This window comes from Saxophila tyrrhenica (genome assembly GCF_035928015.1).
Source record: "Saxophila tyrrhenica strain CCFEE 5935 chromosome Unknown scaffold_3, whole genome shotgun sequence".
Taxonomy (NCBI): Eukaryota; Fungi; Ascomycota; class Dothideomycetes; order Mycosphaerellales; family Extremaceae; genus Saxophila; species Saxophila tyrrhenica.
In genome coordinates this window covers 41,218-58,501 of record NW_027041735.1, presented here as the reverse complement: position 1 = coordinate 58,501, position 17,284 = coordinate 41,218, and the positions used below count along the sequence as shown (strand labels likewise).

At 55.7% G+C, this 17,284-nt stretch overlaps 7 protein-coding genes across 7 annotated transcripts; 4 read left to right on the top strand and 3 right to left on the bottom strand.

Moving 5' to 3' along the window:
* Window positions 1-2,101: 2,101 nt before the first annotated feature.
* FGR2_1 (Major Facilitator superfamily) lies at window positions 2,102-2,458 on the top strand (the record flags this gene model as incomplete). The annotated part of the gene is made up of 2 exons (XM_064799202.1): window positions 2,102-2,199; window positions 2,311-2,458. 2 exons carry the CDS (start codon window positions 2,102-2,104, stop codon window positions 2,456-2,458), a joined length of 246 nt encoding a protein of 81 aa, XP_064661957.1.
* A 729-nt stretch (window positions 2,459-3,187) lies between these two features.
* On the top strand, window positions 3,188-4,060 carry LTR77_001942 (uncharacterized protein; the record flags this gene model as incomplete). Its single annotated transcript, XM_064799201.1, has 2 exons — window positions 3,188-3,355; window positions 3,473-4,060. The coding sequence occupies 2 exons, from the start codon at window positions 3,188-3,190 to the stop codon at window positions 4,058-4,060; spliced, it is 756 nt and encodes a 251-aa protein (XP_064661956.1).
* A 460-nt stretch (window positions 4,061-4,520) lies between these two features.
* LTR77_001941 (uncharacterized protein) lies at window positions 4,521-4,991 on the top strand (the record flags this gene model as incomplete). The annotated part of the gene is made up of 2 exons (XM_064799200.1): window positions 4,521-4,754; window positions 4,830-4,991. 2 exons carry the CDS (start codon window positions 4,521-4,523, stop codon window positions 4,989-4,991), a joined length of 396 nt encoding a protein of 131 aa, XP_064661955.1.
* Window positions 4,992-5,932: 941 nt separating this feature from the next.
* LTR77_001940 (uncharacterized protein) lies at window positions 5,933-9,424 on the bottom strand (the record flags this gene model as incomplete). Its single annotated transcript, XM_064799199.1, has 10 exons — window positions 5,933-6,366; window positions 6,606-7,095; window positions 7,155-7,166; window positions 7,223-7,755; window positions 7,946-8,111; window positions 8,197-8,223; window positions 8,323-8,461; window positions 8,520-9,169; window positions 9,234-9,260; window positions 9,302-9,424. 10 exons carry the CDS (start codon window positions 9,422-9,424, stop codon window positions 5,933-5,935), a joined length of 2,601 nt encoding a protein of 866 aa, XP_064661954.1.
* A 116-nt stretch (window positions 9,425-9,540) lies between these two features.
* On the bottom strand, window positions 9,541-12,963 carry LTR77_001939 (uncharacterized protein; the record flags this gene model as incomplete). The annotated part of the gene is made up of 16 exons (XM_064799198.1): window positions 9,541-9,627; window positions 9,697-9,789; window positions 9,850-9,936; window positions 10,018-10,032; window positions 10,193-10,219; window positions 10,279-10,355; window positions 10,414-10,449; window positions 10,517-10,583; window positions 10,787-11,086; window positions 11,149-11,191; window positions 11,259-11,471; window positions 11,539-11,638; window positions 11,690-11,810; window positions 11,873-11,944; window positions 12,066-12,199; window positions 12,303-12,963. 16 exons carry the CDS (start codon window positions 12,961-12,963, stop codon window positions 9,541-9,543), a joined length of 2,133 nt encoding a protein of 710 aa, XP_064661953.1.
* Window positions 12,964-14,637: 1,674 nt separating this feature from the next.
* LTR77_001938 (uncharacterized protein) lies at window positions 14,638-15,336 on the bottom strand (the record flags this gene model as incomplete). Its single annotated transcript, XM_064799197.1, has 1 exon — window positions 14,638-15,336. One exon carries the CDS (start codon window positions 15,334-15,336, stop codon window positions 14,638-14,640), a length of 699 nt encoding a protein of 232 aa, XP_064661952.1.
* Window positions 15,337-16,296: 960 nt separating this feature from the next.
* Window positions 16,297-17,219, top strand: LTR77_001937 (uncharacterized protein; the record flags this gene model as incomplete). Its single annotated transcript, XM_064799196.1, has 2 exons — window positions 16,297-16,893; window positions 16,974-17,219. 2 exons carry the CDS (start codon window positions 16,297-16,299, stop codon window positions 17,217-17,219), a joined length of 843 nt encoding a protein of 280 aa, XP_064661951.1.
* Window positions 17,220-17,284: the final 65 nt, after the last annotated feature.

Below are 17,284 nucleotides of genomic sequence, written 5' to 3'. Positions count from 1 at the left end.
ATGTCTGGGAGGCGGGCCTTCGCCGTACTGCCTCCAACGGCTTGGCAGTACCCGTATGAGCACTTGGGAGCCACCTCCGCACTTGCTATTCGAGAACACCGCGGTCAGTCTATCAGCGGCTTTCCACTGCAACATCCTGGTGTGCGGTTTTGGCGGCGACGAGGCTCTCAGTACTGAGAGCCTCTCACACGATATCACAGGGTCTGCATGACTGCACCTTGTCATTCTGATTGTCGTGGTCCCGCTGCACACGCTTCGAGAGGAGCTTACCGGCACCTCTGGACCTGCCGTCGCCTCCGTGGCTGGAGCGCAATTGCGGCTTGTCGAGTCAGTGACGCCTTACGCAGACGGCCAGCCTTCGCTACTCACGAGCTCTTACTGGCCAATACACCTGGATCGTTCAGCTATCCTGACGGAGAGCTCTTTGCGAACTTCGAGAAGCAGCCATATCTGGCATCGCAACGAGCGACGGAAGTGACTAGTGACGCTGTTCTCAATACAATCATTAACCGTGAAAGACGCCGTCAGTCCCAATGGCAGTAGAACCTTTGTGGCCTTTTGCTCGCAATGCCTGCCTTCACGCTGCGTGGATGCTGGAGAATCTCGGCGGCGCTCGGTTCTCTGTGGCCACAAGCGTTGACTTACTACTACATGGGCGATCCGAACCGGAGCTGAATCCAGATCGCTTGATGCGGTCAGCGTCGTTCACCGCACCCGCCGCCCCGAGGTGGCATCACCGGCTTTGGGTGCGCCACAGAACCATGCTTGTCTGGACGGCGGGATTCCACGCTGCTGTAGGCTCCGCGACTACCCTTCTGGCCAGAACGCCTTGCTGGCCTCCACTTCCGGATCTGTGCTATGAACCACTCCTGGCTGAAGACATCTCGACTGCCACCTCCCCCGGATGTGCCGCTACTCATTCTACAACTGTCATCGGCACCAAGTGCGGAGCAAGGAAATACTGCCAGGCCCTGCTTGGTCTCACTAACACAGGAACGCTGTGCTTCGCCCTGTACCGGAGCGATGGCGATGGCAGCTACAACGCTCACTCCACAACGTGCGAAGCATCATGGTGTCGAGTCGGCGCATTCGCAGGGCTCGTTCTTCGGCCCCCATCTGCTCTGGCTCTCCAAGTCCTGCCCTCACTCCGGCCTTCCGGAGCCAGACTGCTTTGGCATATACTCCGGGTTCTTTGGTGCAGTGCATCCAGCCTCCCTGCTCGCTTCCGGATCTTGGCTCCAAGCCTCCTCGCAGTACAGCCAGCTGCATTGATCTTCCGTCAACCGCGCCTTACTCGTAAAATTGCGCTAGAAAAGCTCTCCTCGCTCTGCCAACAGCCTGCCTCTAGCTCGACTCGCATGCGCTGCTCTTGACTTCTGGGCTGCACTGTTCCTGGACCGGGGCAATCATATTCTCGCCTATCGGCTCAGCTTTTGCATCTCTCGGTCACGCTCACAACGTAGCAGAGCGGCGAAGTACCGCTTCGGTGAACGAGCCTCTAGAAGCTTGCTCATGATCGAGATTTGCAACATCCCCGCCACAGGTCTGGCGCCGCCCGCACCTTCACTACCTGGGAGCGGTCTCAATGCAGCAACCAGAGACTCCATAGTCTTCCAGTTTGACATAGAAGATGGTATGGCCGCTTGATGGCGTTGACCGCCGCTGCGCAACGGCGTCGAAGGCCGGTGTAGTCGACGACCCTGCGATACAGCCACTATGCAATTCGTCGGCTCTTCTTGGCATAGCCTCGTCCGGCCTTCCGGAACATGAGAGCTCGTGCAGCGGGCGAGCCGACCAGGTGAAGTTGCTGCGATGCGGTTGGGCTGTTTCCAAGCCAACACATCGGTGTCAATTCGACGCAACACCACCGATCATCTGGCCGCGGCAACTGTCTTTGATTCTCGCCGAGATTGACCTCACGCCTTGTACATGTGGATGTCCTGCACACGCCTGAGCAGGCTCACAGGCTTACTGCTTAGGGTGTTGTTCCTATCCATCTTCCGGCTTCCTGGTCCCACCGCATCCCACGGAGATTCTTGCTGGCCTATCTCGTTCACAGCACGCTGCGAATCTTGCAATGCGATCTTGACCAGTCACTGACATGGATCTTTACAGAACATCTACTACGGCTGCCTCTACGCCTACACCCCCGAAGTCCTGCCCTCCGCCCACCGCGGCACCGGCAACGGCATCGCCATCGTATGTCTCTCCTACCTTCCATTCGCCTCTCACCCGCCTCCTCATTCCCTTGTCCGCTCTCCTCACTTCCGCGCCACACCGCTGATACTTGCTTCCGCAGGGCTTGAACAGAGTCATGGGCATCATGTCCGCCATCGTCGCCACCTACGCCGACACCAGCACGCCGGTGCCCATCTACATTTGCGCCGCGCTGTACATTGTGATGGCGATTGTGGCGGCGTGCTTTCCTTTTGAGCCGATGGGGAGGCGGAGTTCGTAGGTTGCATCCGACCGGAGATCGGTTGGAGATGTGATTGATTAATGGTTGAAGACATTGGACGTGTATGCGGAGATTTGTGTGTGCTGTTTTCAAGATACCCTCGCTCACCAACGACAACCACGACAATACTGATATCATCTTACACCTAGCCTTCCACATTCTCCCGCAACCGCTGTCTTCAATCCTGACGACCGGCTGTCTTCTCGCAAACAACAGCAAGACGGATATACCCATTGTGTCTGACGCCACATCCCACGCCTTCCGCCAATTCCCAGGGAATCCTTGCCTCGTCTCCGAACGTCTGGAACTCGTCTTCCTCCAGGTTCTTGGAACGTGCCCCCTTTAGCGACTTGTCACTTCTCAACTTCGTCCTTCGTTTGCATTTTGTCGTTGCACAACACTCGTTTCACGTTCAGCGCTTGGTGCTGCGGCGTTTGGGTTTGATGTGATGTCCTGCAGGGGGCCGTGATTGCTGGAGTTCGACCAACGGAGAGATCTTGGAAACAGCAAACGCCCCTTCTGGACTTTCATCCTGTCGTTTCCTGACTTCCGCCTGCGGGACTACTTGATTCTTCTCACTCCCACCTTTGCTTCTCGGAAAAAGCTCTTCGAAGCGCAACACTGCTTCTTACCTTGGCTTTCCCGGCTCAAGAGGCCTCCGCAGGCACGGTGTACCATTGTCCATGCTGCGATGATGAGTTCTACGACAAATACGACCTCAACGACCACATGGACGACGAAGACCACTGGCCGGAGTGCGAAACGTGTCCGAAGCTCTTTGCGACCTGGAATTCATGCTATCAGCACAGGAACGCAACTGGCCGCTGGGCTCCGAAGCACGAGTGCCACACTTGTAGCAAGAAGTTCCATTCTGCTGAGAAGGCGGCGAGCCATATGGTGAGTCTATCCTCCCCCGAGCTCTCATGATGTTGTTGGGAAGAAGATGGTCGCAGCATGGCGCATCACGTTCGGGCCCATTCAGGCAAACAGATCACTGACATCTGCCACTCAAAGGCGAGGAACGATCATTACTCCAGCCGCTATTGCATCGACTGCAAGACCTTCTTCCAAAATGAAAACAACCTCAAGCAGCACCGCAACTCCAAGCTCCACCGCGGCAGCAACAACATCACCTGCCCCTTCTGCAAGAACGGCTTCATGTGCGCCAGCGGCCTCGCCCACCACCTGGAAACTGGCTCCTGCCGCAATGCTCCCTCCCTCAACCGCGAAAAGCTCTTCCGCGTGGTATGCCAGGCGGACCCGACCGGCTTCTTCACCAACATGAACGTCCAGTTCGGCAAAAGCAACGCACGCTGGGAAGTCAACGACGCCGTCTACGACTACTACCGCCGAGCCCGGCCCTGTCATCTCTGTTCCCAAGGCTTCGCCACCGCCAATGGCTTGAGTCAGCACCTCAACTCGCCCAAGCATCAGCAGAAGGTGTATCACTGCCCGAAGACGTCGTGTGGGAAGAAGTTCGCGGCGCTGGCGGGTTTGGCCAATCATTTGGAGAGCGAGAGTTGCGGCTTGATGCGGTATGAGGCGGTGCAGAAGAAGTTTGGAAGGATCATGGACTCGAGTAGAATGTTGGGCTATGGTTGAAGAGGCAGGATGGGGTTGGAAGGGAAGGGGGTGTTTTTCCGGTTGATGTGTAGGTGCGGAATGTTCTCATATCTATCAGCGTTCTGGCAGTTGTTCTACTACAAAAGACAGGTCAACCAGGCTCCAAGTATCCGAGCATCTCCTGTACACCGACATCTCCAAGCCACATGATCGGTCTCCTGCAAGTTTCTGGTTTGTTTTGATGCCGGAGAAGAGGCGCGACGTCACATCAAACTACCTGTGCCTCCAGTGCTTTCTCTCGCCACATACCTCCCTCTCCGACACGCAAACCCATCTCACAAACTTATATCACCGCCCTTGGCCTTTCAAACTACCTCCGATCCTCGAGAAACTCCACCACCGCACGCACAACTCTTGGACACGCAGAGACATCCCTCAAACCCATACCACCGCCGTCAATGTCTCAAAATAATTCCGATCCTCGGGAACGTCCACCACCATGTCTTTCGCCTGCCCCCTCTGCAACGATGAGTTCTCCGACCGCACGAGCCTGAACGAGCACACTGACGCGACAGGCCACTACCACCGATGCGAGACCTGCTGGTCGCGCTTCCTGGACGATATGAGCCTAAACGAGCACGCGGAGGCCACTGGGCATGGACTGCCGCCGCGCTACGAGTGCGAGACGTGCGATGAGATGTTTGCTTCTCCAATCGAGGTGCAGGAGCATATGGTGAGATCGTCCCCTCCAACCTTTCTGCGAGGTTGCTGCAGCGGAGAGGAACGCAAGCTGACATTCCAGCTACAGACAGCCAAACGCCACCACGCCTCCCAGACAGCAAATAGGCTGAAGCGGCAACGTGACCGGCAGCGGCGGCAGGAAAAGCGGTTGGCAGCTCGGGATGCTTGGAAGAAGAAGGAGGAGAGCACGTGGTCGTTGCCGCTGCGCCCACGGGATCAGGGCAGGTGATTGCATGTGATTGATGAGTTTGGGGGTGAAAGTTGCATGTGAAAGGAACTGCATGTAACGGAGACCGGAGTGGTCCTTCTCCTGCGGCGAGAGGGGCGGCATGTAGTATTGACAGCTCCTTTGCAATGATATGCTATCTTCGAGAAGGGCCGCCATTAGCATCAGGCCTCTCCACCACCGTTCTGCACTTCTTGCGGTCCCAAGAGTACAACCTCCATCCACCCCCACGGCACCATCCTCTCCAGCCTATCGATCTCATCTTCACCCTCCCTCCCATCCCTCTCCTCCCCAACCTCCCTCTTCGCAGACCTAACCACAAACCCCTCCCTCACACAAACCAACCGCCACCCACTCTGCGGCCCATGCCTCCTCGTCTGGTAGACGACGAACATCATCGGATTTCTCACCAAATGTCCTCCGTTGTCGGGCAAGATGTCATAATTGGAGTGGTGGAAAATGTGGTGGCGCACGGCGCCGGGGATGTTGGAGATTTCGTCGAAGAAGCTGGAGGTTGTAAGGGTGTTGATCACAGCGGAGGGGAGGGGTTGGGCTGGGGTGAGGATGTGAGATTCCATTGTTGTATTGTTGGCTGGGCAAGACTCCGCGGTGGACTGGGAGCAGGATATCACCGTGATTTTATAGCCGCTCGCAAGGCAACGATTATTGACTTCCTATTCCGGTCACCGTTCGTTCATCGGACTCATCTTGTCGACCGATCTTTCGGCCCCGTCTCATGGAATCAGCACACTGCGGGACAAGCGGACGAGCTGTGCTTTATGCCTATAGCAGGACAGTGATCCTGATGTCCAAAATTACGGGTCAAACCAGAACGCTGTTCTAAGCCAGCAAATTAATCTTCTACCTCGCAGTAACCATCCTACTCCCTTCCGAACGTAACCATTTCATTCGACCTCCAACCAAACGCCCACCTTCGTCCCACCTCAGACCACGGCAGCATTCTTCTTGTTAGTCTTCCCACTCGCCTTGAACGCATTCCTCACCTTCCCCAAAGCCTCCTTCACCCTACCCCCAATCCCACCACTCCCACTGCTCTTCCTCACTCTAAAAGCCCAATACAGCACGATCGCCACTCCAATGTTAAAGAACACATACACCCACATCAGCCCGAAGTCCCTCCATCTCTCGCTGTAGCTTATGTTCACGGAGGCGAGGAACTGGTCGGCGTTCGTCAATGCGCAGTAGCGACATTCGGTCGTGGATCCGGGGTTTTGGAGGTTGCCGCCGGCTTGTCGCAGGTATGGGGCGAGGTACTCTCCGCAGGTTTGGCCAGGAGGTGGTGGGAAGGCGGAGATTTCGTCGTTGGCGCATTCGACGGCTCGCCCGCCCAGCATTGCGCTCGACATGCCGCCGATCCCTTTGAAGATGTTAGAGGGAGCCCCGGGGGAGAGAAGGGGAGAGATGGGAAGGTGTCTCACAATACGTCAGAGGGCTAACTCTGTACCTGTGGGTTGAAAAGCAAGAAGTCAGCATTGTTTCCTGTACGTAAGGGAAGATGAGCAGCTCACATAAAGATCCAGAAGCCTGGTAGAGCTAAAATAGAAAGTCAAAGTCGTCAGCTATAGCAGAAGGAGGGTTGAAGAGTGGAGTGGTCACCATCTGGAGCCTGCATCACTCCGTTGAAGATCAGAGTCATCGAGAACAGAATCGTGACAATAGCTCCAGCTGTCTGCGCGTCCGGCAAGGCCACAATGCAGAGATGGGCGAAGGTCGAGGCGTAGATGAACAGGACGATGGAGAGGAGTAGGACCAGCACCTGCCTCTCTGAACTTTGGATGCCGACCACGGGATACCTGAGATCGTTAGCCCATTCTGCGGAAGCGAGAAGGGAGGGGAGGTTCAGCAGCCCGTTCATCTCCAAAGAGATCTGGAGAACCCTTCCAACGATTGGTTTGACGTACATGAAGGTGGCGAACGTTAGTACGCCCATCAGGACCTGATAAGGCAGCTCGACGACGATGTTGGCGCAGAGGAACGCCTTCCAGCTGTAGGCTTTGGACGGGCGTTCGCGGACTTCGTAGAGCGAGCGGTTGGTGACAAATTGCGGCATGATCTGCTGCACGATGGTTGAGAAGATGGTGGTGATCTAGAAGGATCAGTCAGTGTCCCAAACGAGGTAGGATCTTGGCCGTAGCTTTCGGTTACCATGAACATAGACTGCGTTCTCGTTAGCAAAAGCTCTCTCGTGGCTGAAGTGCCGGATGAAGACTCACGTAAAGCACGTTCTGCATCCCCTGCTGGCTGGTGTTGGCATTGTAGAAGCTGAAACCGATGAACAGCCCGCTTGCTGCGCTTAGTACCATCTTCGAAAGGATGTAACTAGGAATTCTCCAGTACTGTTGGAAGGCGCGGTACGTGACCTCGATGAGCTGTTGCGTGAAGGGCATGGCGAACTCTGCGTGCATGCTCTCGTCTTCTTCCTCTTCCGACTGGGCGGCGGCGTCGGCTCTCTCCTGGTGGATTTTGTCGATCTCCTGGTATACTGACTTGCACTCCTCACTGTTCTTCCACACATTGGCCCAGTCCTTCTCTCCGGTCACAACCTCGAGCATCCATTCGGCTGGGTTCTGATCGTCCTCACAATGAGGAGCTCCCTGGTTCTCAAAGTAGTCCAAAAGGGTTCGAGAGTTCTCGCCGATGTCTCCATAGTACACCGTCTGGCCACCCTTGCGGAGGAAAAGAAGCCTGTCAAACTCTTCGAAGAGTATCGCCGAGGGTTGATGTATGGTACAGAGCACAGCTTGGCCTTAAGAGTTGGTCAGCTCCATGTCTTGTTGTGAAGGAGAAAGAGGGGCAGAATCTGCCGTTGTGACCTGGATAGAGAGGGAGACGGATGTTTGCAGGCCGAACAGCATTGATAGGTCGCTGCGGCTCGTAAACTCTCCGTGCTGCCTCCAAGGCACAGCCACAACAGATTCCACCTAGAATCGACTCACCTTGGTCAGCCAGCTTGCGCAAGAACGAGACGATGGACCAGGAAGACTGGCTGTCGAGACCGGAAGTAGGTTCGTCCAAGAAGAGCAGGAGCTTCGGTTTGGCGGCGAGTTCGACGCCGATAGTCAGGAGCTTGCGTTGCTCGACGTTCAAGCCCTCACCGGGCACCTAGATTGAAGGCAAAGAAATGTCAGAAGATCTCTTGCTGAAGGGAGGGACGGAGAGACAAGAGGCCTTCCTCTGGGTGACCTACGCCAACAACGGCTTCCGCGAAGTCTTCCTGTCACACGCGAGGATCACTTGTCAGCAGATGGTCTAGGAAATGAATCACAGAAGCCTTATCTGCTCTTAGTTAGGACGGTCGAGGGTTGAGACGAACCATGCCAAGCATCTTGATTACATCCTCCACATAATCGTATTTCTCCTGCTTGGAGACGCTCTTCGGCTGGCGGAGCATGGCCGAGAAGCGCAAAGACTCGCGGACTGTGGCGGTTTCGAGGTGGAGGTCCTGCTGTTGGCTGTGAAGGAATAAGCGACTCATCCCACCCGACTGCGAAGTACTGAAGAAGAACATACACATAGCCAGTCTTCCTCTGGAAGGAAGGGTCCAGAGGCTGGCCGTTGACAAACATGTCACCGGTGATTACGCCTATGCTGGTGCGTTGTGCGAGAACATCAAGCAAAGTCGTCTTACCAGCGCCGGAAGTTCCCATCAACGCTGTGAGGGTGCCAGGACGAACCCAACCGCTTACGTTGTCCAGCAGACGGCGAGGCTCCCCTTTGATCTCGATGTCGTATGATACATCTTTCCACGTGAAGATATCGTGCTGCGGCGGAATGACATTGACATCGGCCTTGCCATCTCCGTCATCCCCGGAGCTGGAGGAGTCCTGCGTAGCGCCCTTCTCAGCCGGAGGTGCCTCTTCGTCGTTCTCTTTCTGCATGTATCCTGGAACATGCCCGCGCCGGAAGACCAGGACTTCGGCGCTTGAAGAGGTAGAGGAGTTAAGCTCGACGGCGACGAAGTAGATGATCATGAAGCCGATGAAGAAGCCGATGAGGATGCCGAAGTTGCGCCATACATGGCTGTAGGTATAAGTATACGCTACTTCGATGTAGTTCTCTCCGCTGACGGTCCTCCTGCCAGCGACGGTTCCTTTGCCAGAGCAAACGAAGGCGTTGCCCGAGAGGTCGGCGTACGACGGGATGAATCGGCTGCATGCAAACTGTTCAGGTTAGCAAAGGGAGGAGAAGAAAAGGAGGAGGGGAGAAAGGGGATGGGAGACTCACCTCGCGTCCATGGAAGTTATTGGCTATCTGCAGACGGAAGGGCAAAAGTGTTAGCCAGTGTCTCAGACATGGTAGGGGTTCGCCCATGGATTTGGTACCAGGATTTCGAAGGCGTAAAAGATGGGGTTGATGTATCGCAGCCAGCCGAACTGTCCATTCACCAGGTTAGCGATGCTGCGCAGCTTATCCATCCGGAGAGGGGGCAAGTCGTACCCAAACCACCATGTACGGCACTGGCACAACGAAGCCTGCGCTTATATGTCAGCATGGACACTTCTGATGCACTCTTGCCTCTGGTGGAGGGACGTCAAGACTCGCCTGTGTAAATGACCAATATGAGGACGAGTATGCCGGCCAAAGTCATGGCTTGTGATACCGTCTTCGTCACGGCAGCCTGCACGAAAGAGAGAGTGGAGGGTCAGCATGTCTCGGGGTAGTAGACGTTCTGTCACTGGACACTCACCATCGTTCTGAACAACGCACTCATCGTGAAGGTCATGAGGTAGACGATCATGAAGAAGATAAAGAACTGTGAAGGTTCGCGGCGGAGGTTCGTCTGTGGTCGTGGTCAGCGGTAATGTTCCCTCTCGCCTGCTATTCAGGGCCCGTCACTTACCATGAAGTAGAGGATGACGTTGAACACAACTGCCTGAGCGAATTTGAGGGGGACATCCATAACAATGCCTGAGATTGCCTCGGTGGCCTATGGGCAGAGAAAGTCAGTCCTTGCTTCTGATTGATTGCGCAGAAGGAGAGGACCTTTAGCCCTCCGGGTTTCACTTACAGGATGTGTAAAGGCCTACAAGGTCGAAGTGAAAGACGTTAGTTGTGAATTTTGCGAACACCATGGAAGGATCGTGCAGCGTCCGCTGCTGTTCCATCCGATGGCTTCAGTAGATGAAACGACCGTCGGAGGATGTCTGGACCGGCAAGCTCTCGAAGTCCGCCTCGATACTCACATAGCTCTTCTGTTTTTCGACGATCGGCTACAGGACATCAGCTCTTGTTCATCCCCACACGAGGTTGGAGGGTCAAGTGTACTTACACGCTGCGCATAGAGGGAGCTGATCTCGCTGATGGCGGTGAGTGCATTAATAAGCACGGCGAAGAACAGTACGGCGCCTGAAAAAGGTCAGCGAACGCGCTGTGTGTGGCAGGGTCTTGCTCAGTAGTCTGATACCAAAACTTTGAAACCCAGCGCTCGCGTTGGGGGTACCTGCAAACAGAAGGATGGAGGGTTAGCGGTTTTCAAACGAGGGAGAATTTGGAAGAAATCGTTTTACCGTAAAAGACGCTCCCGATTATCAGAGCCATAATACAATTTCCAATGAGGGGGGTAAACGTAGACGCCTGTTATACGCGGAGTCAGCATCACCCAGAGTATGTCTCGAACGAGTCTTACGGCGGCCGCTATGTCCAAGACCAAGTGAAAGGCGAATGCTTAACAGCTGAACATGCCTTCGAGGCAAACTCGGCCAGGAAGCTCGCGCACCCCTTAAGCCTGAGACATAGCGGCGACCAGCAGAGGGAGGTTGGTGGGAACGGTCAGATACCTTATCATTCCAAATGCGGTGCCACGCGCGCCTGGTATTTAAGCGGATCTGCATGGGAACGGAGATGACGTATGGAGAGCCCTTCCGGACGTGTTGGGCCTGCTGGTCGTGCTTGCGCTCGCGGAGGGCGTTGAGTTCGTCGGAGTTGCCGGGTGGGAATTCTTGCTCGTACTCTTTGATGCGGCGTTGCAGGTCCTCGTAGGCTTGGGACTTGCGCCAAAAGGCTTCGAACTCGTCCGGCGTTCTGGGCACCTTGTCCTCACAGCCCTCCTTCGCCTGCCTCTCGGATGGATTCGTGATCTGTAGACGAAGCCAGTCAGGACTCGCTTTTGAGAGGATGAGGAGAAGGGTGGTTGCCTCACAGAAGTAAGGAAGTCACCAGTCGTCTGTCTTGGTGGACAGAACCTGTGAAGAAAGCCGAATGATCAGCCGTTGCGTTGGACAAATTGGCATGGTATGCTCATGGTCTCACCAGCCCATATCCTCGAAGTATTTCTTGGCCTCCGAGCACGGCCCGAAGTAGATCTCCCGTCCCTCATACAGCACGACAGCCTGATCGAAGAGATCGTAGATGGCTTGAGAAGCCTGGTAGATCGCCACAGCATGGCTGGAGCCCACGAGCGAAGCAGATTGGCGCAGAGACCTGGTGAATTTGAGCGCCGTGGCGGAGTCCAGGCCTCTTGTGCTAGAGCACCGAAGGGTATGGTCAGCAAATGTCTCGATGGCGAGGAAGGGTTCAAAGGGTCTCAGACCTGTTATCCCAGGCCGCAAGAGGAGAGCCGGCGAGAGCCATCTCTGCAATGGTGACTCGCTTTCTCTCACCGCCGGACACGCCTCTGACAAAATCGTCGCCTGCCGCACATGTCAGCATCTCCTCCTCCTCTGGGACTTGATCATTCTCACCAACTTTGGTGTTATAGGTGTGGCTGAGGCCGTACACCGCCATCACCACTTGTGTGAGATGTCTCACAAGCTCAGCGCGGGAGATGCCCATCGCGCGATTTTGGGGCAGACGGCAAGCGGCCTAAGAGTGGAAGGGGCAAAGAGTCAAAAGCGGAAGAGTTTTTGCTCGTTCATGGTACATACCGCATGTTCGAGGGTCTCGCCTACTGTAAGGTGAGGGAAATGTTGATCTACCTCGCCAGCATAGACCAATTCCTAAAGCACCGAAAGGCGAGGGGTCAGCAATGTTTCGAAAGTCAAGGAAGAAGACAAAAGGTCTCGAAACGCCGCAAGCAATATGACGGTGTCGGAGATCCATTGACTCATCAGTGCTTACGCCTCGGAATTCCTTGACCATCTGCTCCCGCTCAATACCGTTGTAGTGTATCTTTGACTCTTTGTCGAGATCCAGGCCATGCAGCTCTCCTGTAAGCGTCTTGAGGAAAGTCGAGCAGCCAGAGCCTGGGCGGCCTGTGCGCACGTAAGGACAACTCGTCAGAAAATGCCTCAGACAATGAAGTAGCAGGGCCAGCAGGAGGGCCGTATATAAGGGTTCTGTTCACGTAAGACTCACCGAGCACTATAAGCATTTCACCACCGCGGATGAGGGCCTGAAAGTTTCTCAGGATCCTCTTGTGAGGCGTCCGGCCTGGAATGATCTCCTTGAGACGGAAGGGTTGCAGGAGCATGGAGCCGACCGTAGGCTGGAGATTGAGAGCAGATCCGCTTCCGCTGACGCTCACATTCTTCATCACCGCCCCAGCTCGCTTGGTCTTGATGTCCTCGTCGTCCAGGATCTTCAGCGTCATGCGGATGTAGGCGTGGAGGTCGAATTTCGGGGAGTTGGGATCGAAGATCTCGTCGTCGAGCTCTTTTCCAGCAATCGTGTCCTGCCGTTCGAGGGCACTGCTGGCGTTTGTGCGTTTGCGCTGAATATCGCTAGAGGCGAACGTGCTGCTCCTCTGTAAAATACTCGGCTTCGACCGTAGCTGCTCAACAAACGCCGCCTCCTCTCCATCCTCAAAGAGATCATAACTGCGAGTCTCGGTGCGGTTCAGATCCTCCAGACTCTCCGCCTTCTCGTTCCCGCCTTTGTCGAGGTAGCTATCGCTGTCATCGTGGCTTTCTTGCGGTTCGTTGAAGATGCCTTGTGGTGCTGATGCGGGTTGTCCGGCCAAGGTGGTGGCGTTGGTGGACGTGCTGGGTATGTGCTGCACGCCGTTTTGGGTGGCCATTGCTGCGGGTTCGCCTCTGTGTGTTGCAGCAGTGGCAAGAAAATAGCAGGTGGAAGTCGAAAGATGTGGTTATTTATTCAATCGCATTCTCATGTATCGAGCCAATGGGTCAGATTCTAGGAGCTACCATAAGCAACAGCAACAATTAGCAATACAACGCGAGAGCGAGAGAGGAAGGAGGGCTTCCTTACGGAGGTACGTCGAATCACGACTAGATAGCTGGATGAGTAAGAGAATTGTCGCCAACCAAGCTCCCGTGGGTGTGTTGATCTCGATCGACCAGAACAAACATTTGAGAGCGCCATGGCCAACGAGAGTATATCAACGAACCGGAGGAGCGCGCAGTCAACAACGTTCAGCGCCATCGAAAAGTGACGTGACACCTCGCCTGAACCTTCGGAGCTCGACCACCAGCCGTTCCGGGGACGTACCTTGTGCCGTGTCGCCGTGTCGAAAGTTGGGAAGACCACGCACCTACCTCGTACAGCTCCTCTGGGATCCGCGGACTTGGCCATGGACGACGACGACGCGGCCGACGAGGTCGAGACGGAGACGGGATAAGATGCAGTGGCGGAAATAGGGCTTGCTGAGTCCTCCGCCTTACTAACCACGGAAGATGATCCCGAGTTGTGCGAATGCGCGGGCCGAAAAATGAAGACCTCTACGACCAGATTCACAATCCGTTCGCATTGCACAACTGTAAATTATGAAGGAGTTCTCGAACACCACAAATGACTTCATCGTGCTGAGAGTTTGGAGAGTTTGGAGGTAGGAAGTTATTGAGAAAGCTAAATCCTCTCGGAAGCTGGCTGCATGCTGTTCCGTCGAGGTTGGATCTGACATCGTACCCGTCTCTCGGGAAGCCAAGATGGTTACGTCCGCTGGCTGCATATATCACGTCGACTCGTTTCTGGGCGGTATTGTGGATGAAGTTACTTGCTGTTGATTAGAAGATACATATTTATGCTGCCATGTGGCGACGTCGGAAGAAAGCAATAGACGCAACAGGGAGTTCCGCAGCGAAGATGAGTGATCATTTGAATTCCAAGGGCGTTGCAGTGGCTGCCAAGGGGGTTGCAGTGGCTGGATAAAACGTTCATCGTGGACTGAGGATGTATGTGCAAGTTGCATACAGTGCTTGCCACTTAGCTGGCCTGTATTGAATATCGTACAGGACTGCGTCAAGACGACAGCAGGCATCCTCTGGTGCGTATTCAGTCCATGGTGAGAAGCACGAGCGCGCCGCTCCGGCTGTCGATGGTCATGGGAGTATCCGCATGAGAAGAGATTGAGCTGGATATCATCAGTGGCAAGATGCCGATAGCAGGCGGATCAATCCATCTCACGACCGAGCGGCTCATACTCCAGGCCATCCGAGCCGCACGGGAGCGCCACCCTGCCGTGCCCTGCCTAACGTGCATCTCATGATTCTCGATTGCACCAGCACTTTCGTCTCAATCGATGAGTGCAGTGGTCGCGGCAAACTACTGCTTCAACAGACCTTCGATGCCTGTAGCAGACGGAGCAATGCATCCACAACCGAGCCGCTCGTTTGCGGCATCATCTTCCCCAGCCGGAGGTCGTCGACATGTCACCTACTTGCCGGACCATACTCCGCGCCCCCAAAAGCTGATCCCTGAGCTTTTCTCTTCAACCCAGCAGATCCCCCGCCTCTCATCCTCCCCTGAAAGCAGTGTCCTTGACCATCGTCCCCTCGATGAACCGCCTCAGCGCCGCCCACTTGCCACTCTGCCCTGCTGTTCCTTCACGCGCCTGAACGCCTCCACCCTTCCCACACGCCTCACCACCCTGCCCCGCGTCCCCGTTCGAAGTGAGCAACGCCAGATTCCGCGAGAACCTGTCGACCTCTCGCCCCTCCATCGCCCGCTTCTTCTTCATCGCCCCGGGTCTGCTCTTCAAACTGCGCATCTGGATCTTGCCATCCTGCCCCGCTGCTACCCTCCTCCGTCTCCTCTTGGCCGTACTACGATTGTCGTCCATCTGCTCGTCGTCGTCGAACCCCTCCCAGCTCCCTTCACTCCCTCCTCCGTCCGCGCCACTGCCATCGTCGTCCGAAAGCTCTGGCAACGCCGCGCTTAGATCTCCGAGCCCTTCGGCCGCGGGCATTTTCTTGGCAGGTCGTCTCCGCTTCTTCATGGAGGCCTGCTTTGACACTCCAGCATCGCGCACCCGAGTCATGAGATCATTGTGTTTCTGTATGCGCCTGGTCTTCTTGTTTGTGGGCAGGTTCGCAGGGTGTGCTGGCCGGGTTTGGGCGGAAGGATGTGCTGCCTTCGCTGAATGGGTAGGTTGGGCGGAGGCGGTGGTGGAGCGAGCGGTGGCGCGCGCGCGTATGGAGGGGCGCTTCGCCATGGCGGAAGTGGTGAGGTGTCGTTGATATAAAGTTGCTCTTGCTGTGTTCGACGAGATATTCTTTTGGCAGGCGCGAATGGTGTCGAGGAGAGTGAGTGTCGGAATGGCTTGCCCGGACAAGACTTCTGGCCGCCGCTCCCAGATATCTTCCGCGACGATGTGGACTTCCTTTCTTCCTCCATCAACATCATCACGACCCAAGCCATCACAGGAGGCCTACTCCGGGGCGGTCGCCACGGCTACAATGCTCTGTTTGGTTCACATCCATCAACGAGGACCTCTGGGATGCGCTATCGACATCGACGACCCCAGCCGCTGGCAGGGTAGGGTGCAGTAGCCCGAGAGGCCGCGTCCGCTGGCGGTACTTACTATCCTCTCGGTTCGGAGCACTCGCTGTCCAGAGACGAACGGCTTGAACGAACAGGACAGCGCTAATAAGACTCACGTTGTAATAATCGCAGACTGGTGCCCAATCCTAGGATGGGAATTTCTTATTCGGCCCAAGCCCGAAGAAAATGCGGTATGTGATCGGATGCCCTACGACATCCCGGCCTCGCAATTCCAGTTTCTTCAACACCACTGGTAAGCTAGAGGCCACATTAGGCGCCTGCAGGGCGAGTTGTGGTAAGTGATCTTCTATTTATGTTGCCGCTTACTGTGCAAGACTCCAATCTCTTATTCATCGGCTTTCATTTGTTGTACTCCCAGATTAAAAGACCTCAAACAGACCCTTCGTTTTGCTGGGTTTGGCTGCAGTGAAAGTCAGAAAGAGCGGTCGAGGTGGGAGTTTCGGCTCCGATTCTCCTCGATTCAGCTCTCGCTTACATCGTGCGTCCCTGCCCTTGCGGCTCTTCCAGCTCGCGTGGAATCCGGCGAAATATACGAGAGGTTGATAAGAAGTTCAGCTGCCCGCAAGTTCACTGAGCCTCACGTCGAACCTCAAACTCTGGACAATCCACAATGGCGAGTCCCACCCCGCTGCCGTGGGCAGACCAGCCGTATGCGCTCCTGGCAACGCCACCCCAGAACGCCCACAGCGCAACCATATGCGCCTACGAGATGACAATGGCCCACAACCTCTTCATCCGCTCCACGAACAGTATCCTCCTCCAAGCACCGCACATCTCGGACTCTACCACACCGGCTACCTACAATCCCGACGACGTCAAAGATATCCTCTACTACACCTCCGCCTTCCTCAAAACCGTCGACCACCACCACCACGTCGAAGAAACCGTCACCTTCCCGCTCCTCGCAGCCGTGCCCGGTGTTCCCTCCGGCTTCCTCGATCCGCCGGTAGAGCAACACCGCGGCTTCCATGATGGGGTCGTGGAGCTGCAGATGTATTGCACAAAGCATCTTGCCGATGCAGACGGGTGGAGGTGGGCGGAGATGAAGCGGATTATTGACGCCTTTGCGCCGGCGTTAATGAGCCATTTGACGGACGAGGTGGAGATGCTGCTGAAGTTGGAGCCACTTTGCGAAAGCGCAGCTGTTTGGCAGTGCTGGCAAGCGACGGAGAAGGCGGCGTTGAACGATGCGCGCTTCAGCAACCTCGTACGTCTCCCCGTTGCCATTCTCTGCGTCCCACAAACCCCGCCCTCCCACCTTAACTAACAAGAAGCGTTCCCATGCAGTACGACGTCTTCCCCTGCGGCCTCGGCAGCAGCGACCGCTCCTTTGAAGGCGGCAACAAATTTCCGCCCGCGCCGGCGGTGTTAATATATGCCGTGCAGTACTGGGGCGCAAAGCGCTGTGAACGGCCGGGAGCTTGGAGGTTTTGTCCGAGTGACTTCTGGGGACGACCGAGGGAGCTGGTGTTTTTGAGGGAGGTGAGGGAGCGGGAAGAGGCGAAGGTGGCGGAGCAAGGGGCGACGAGTTGAGGTCGTGGTGGGTGAGTGGGAATTGGTGAATGGCTGACATTAGACCATACTCAGCCTTTGAGACT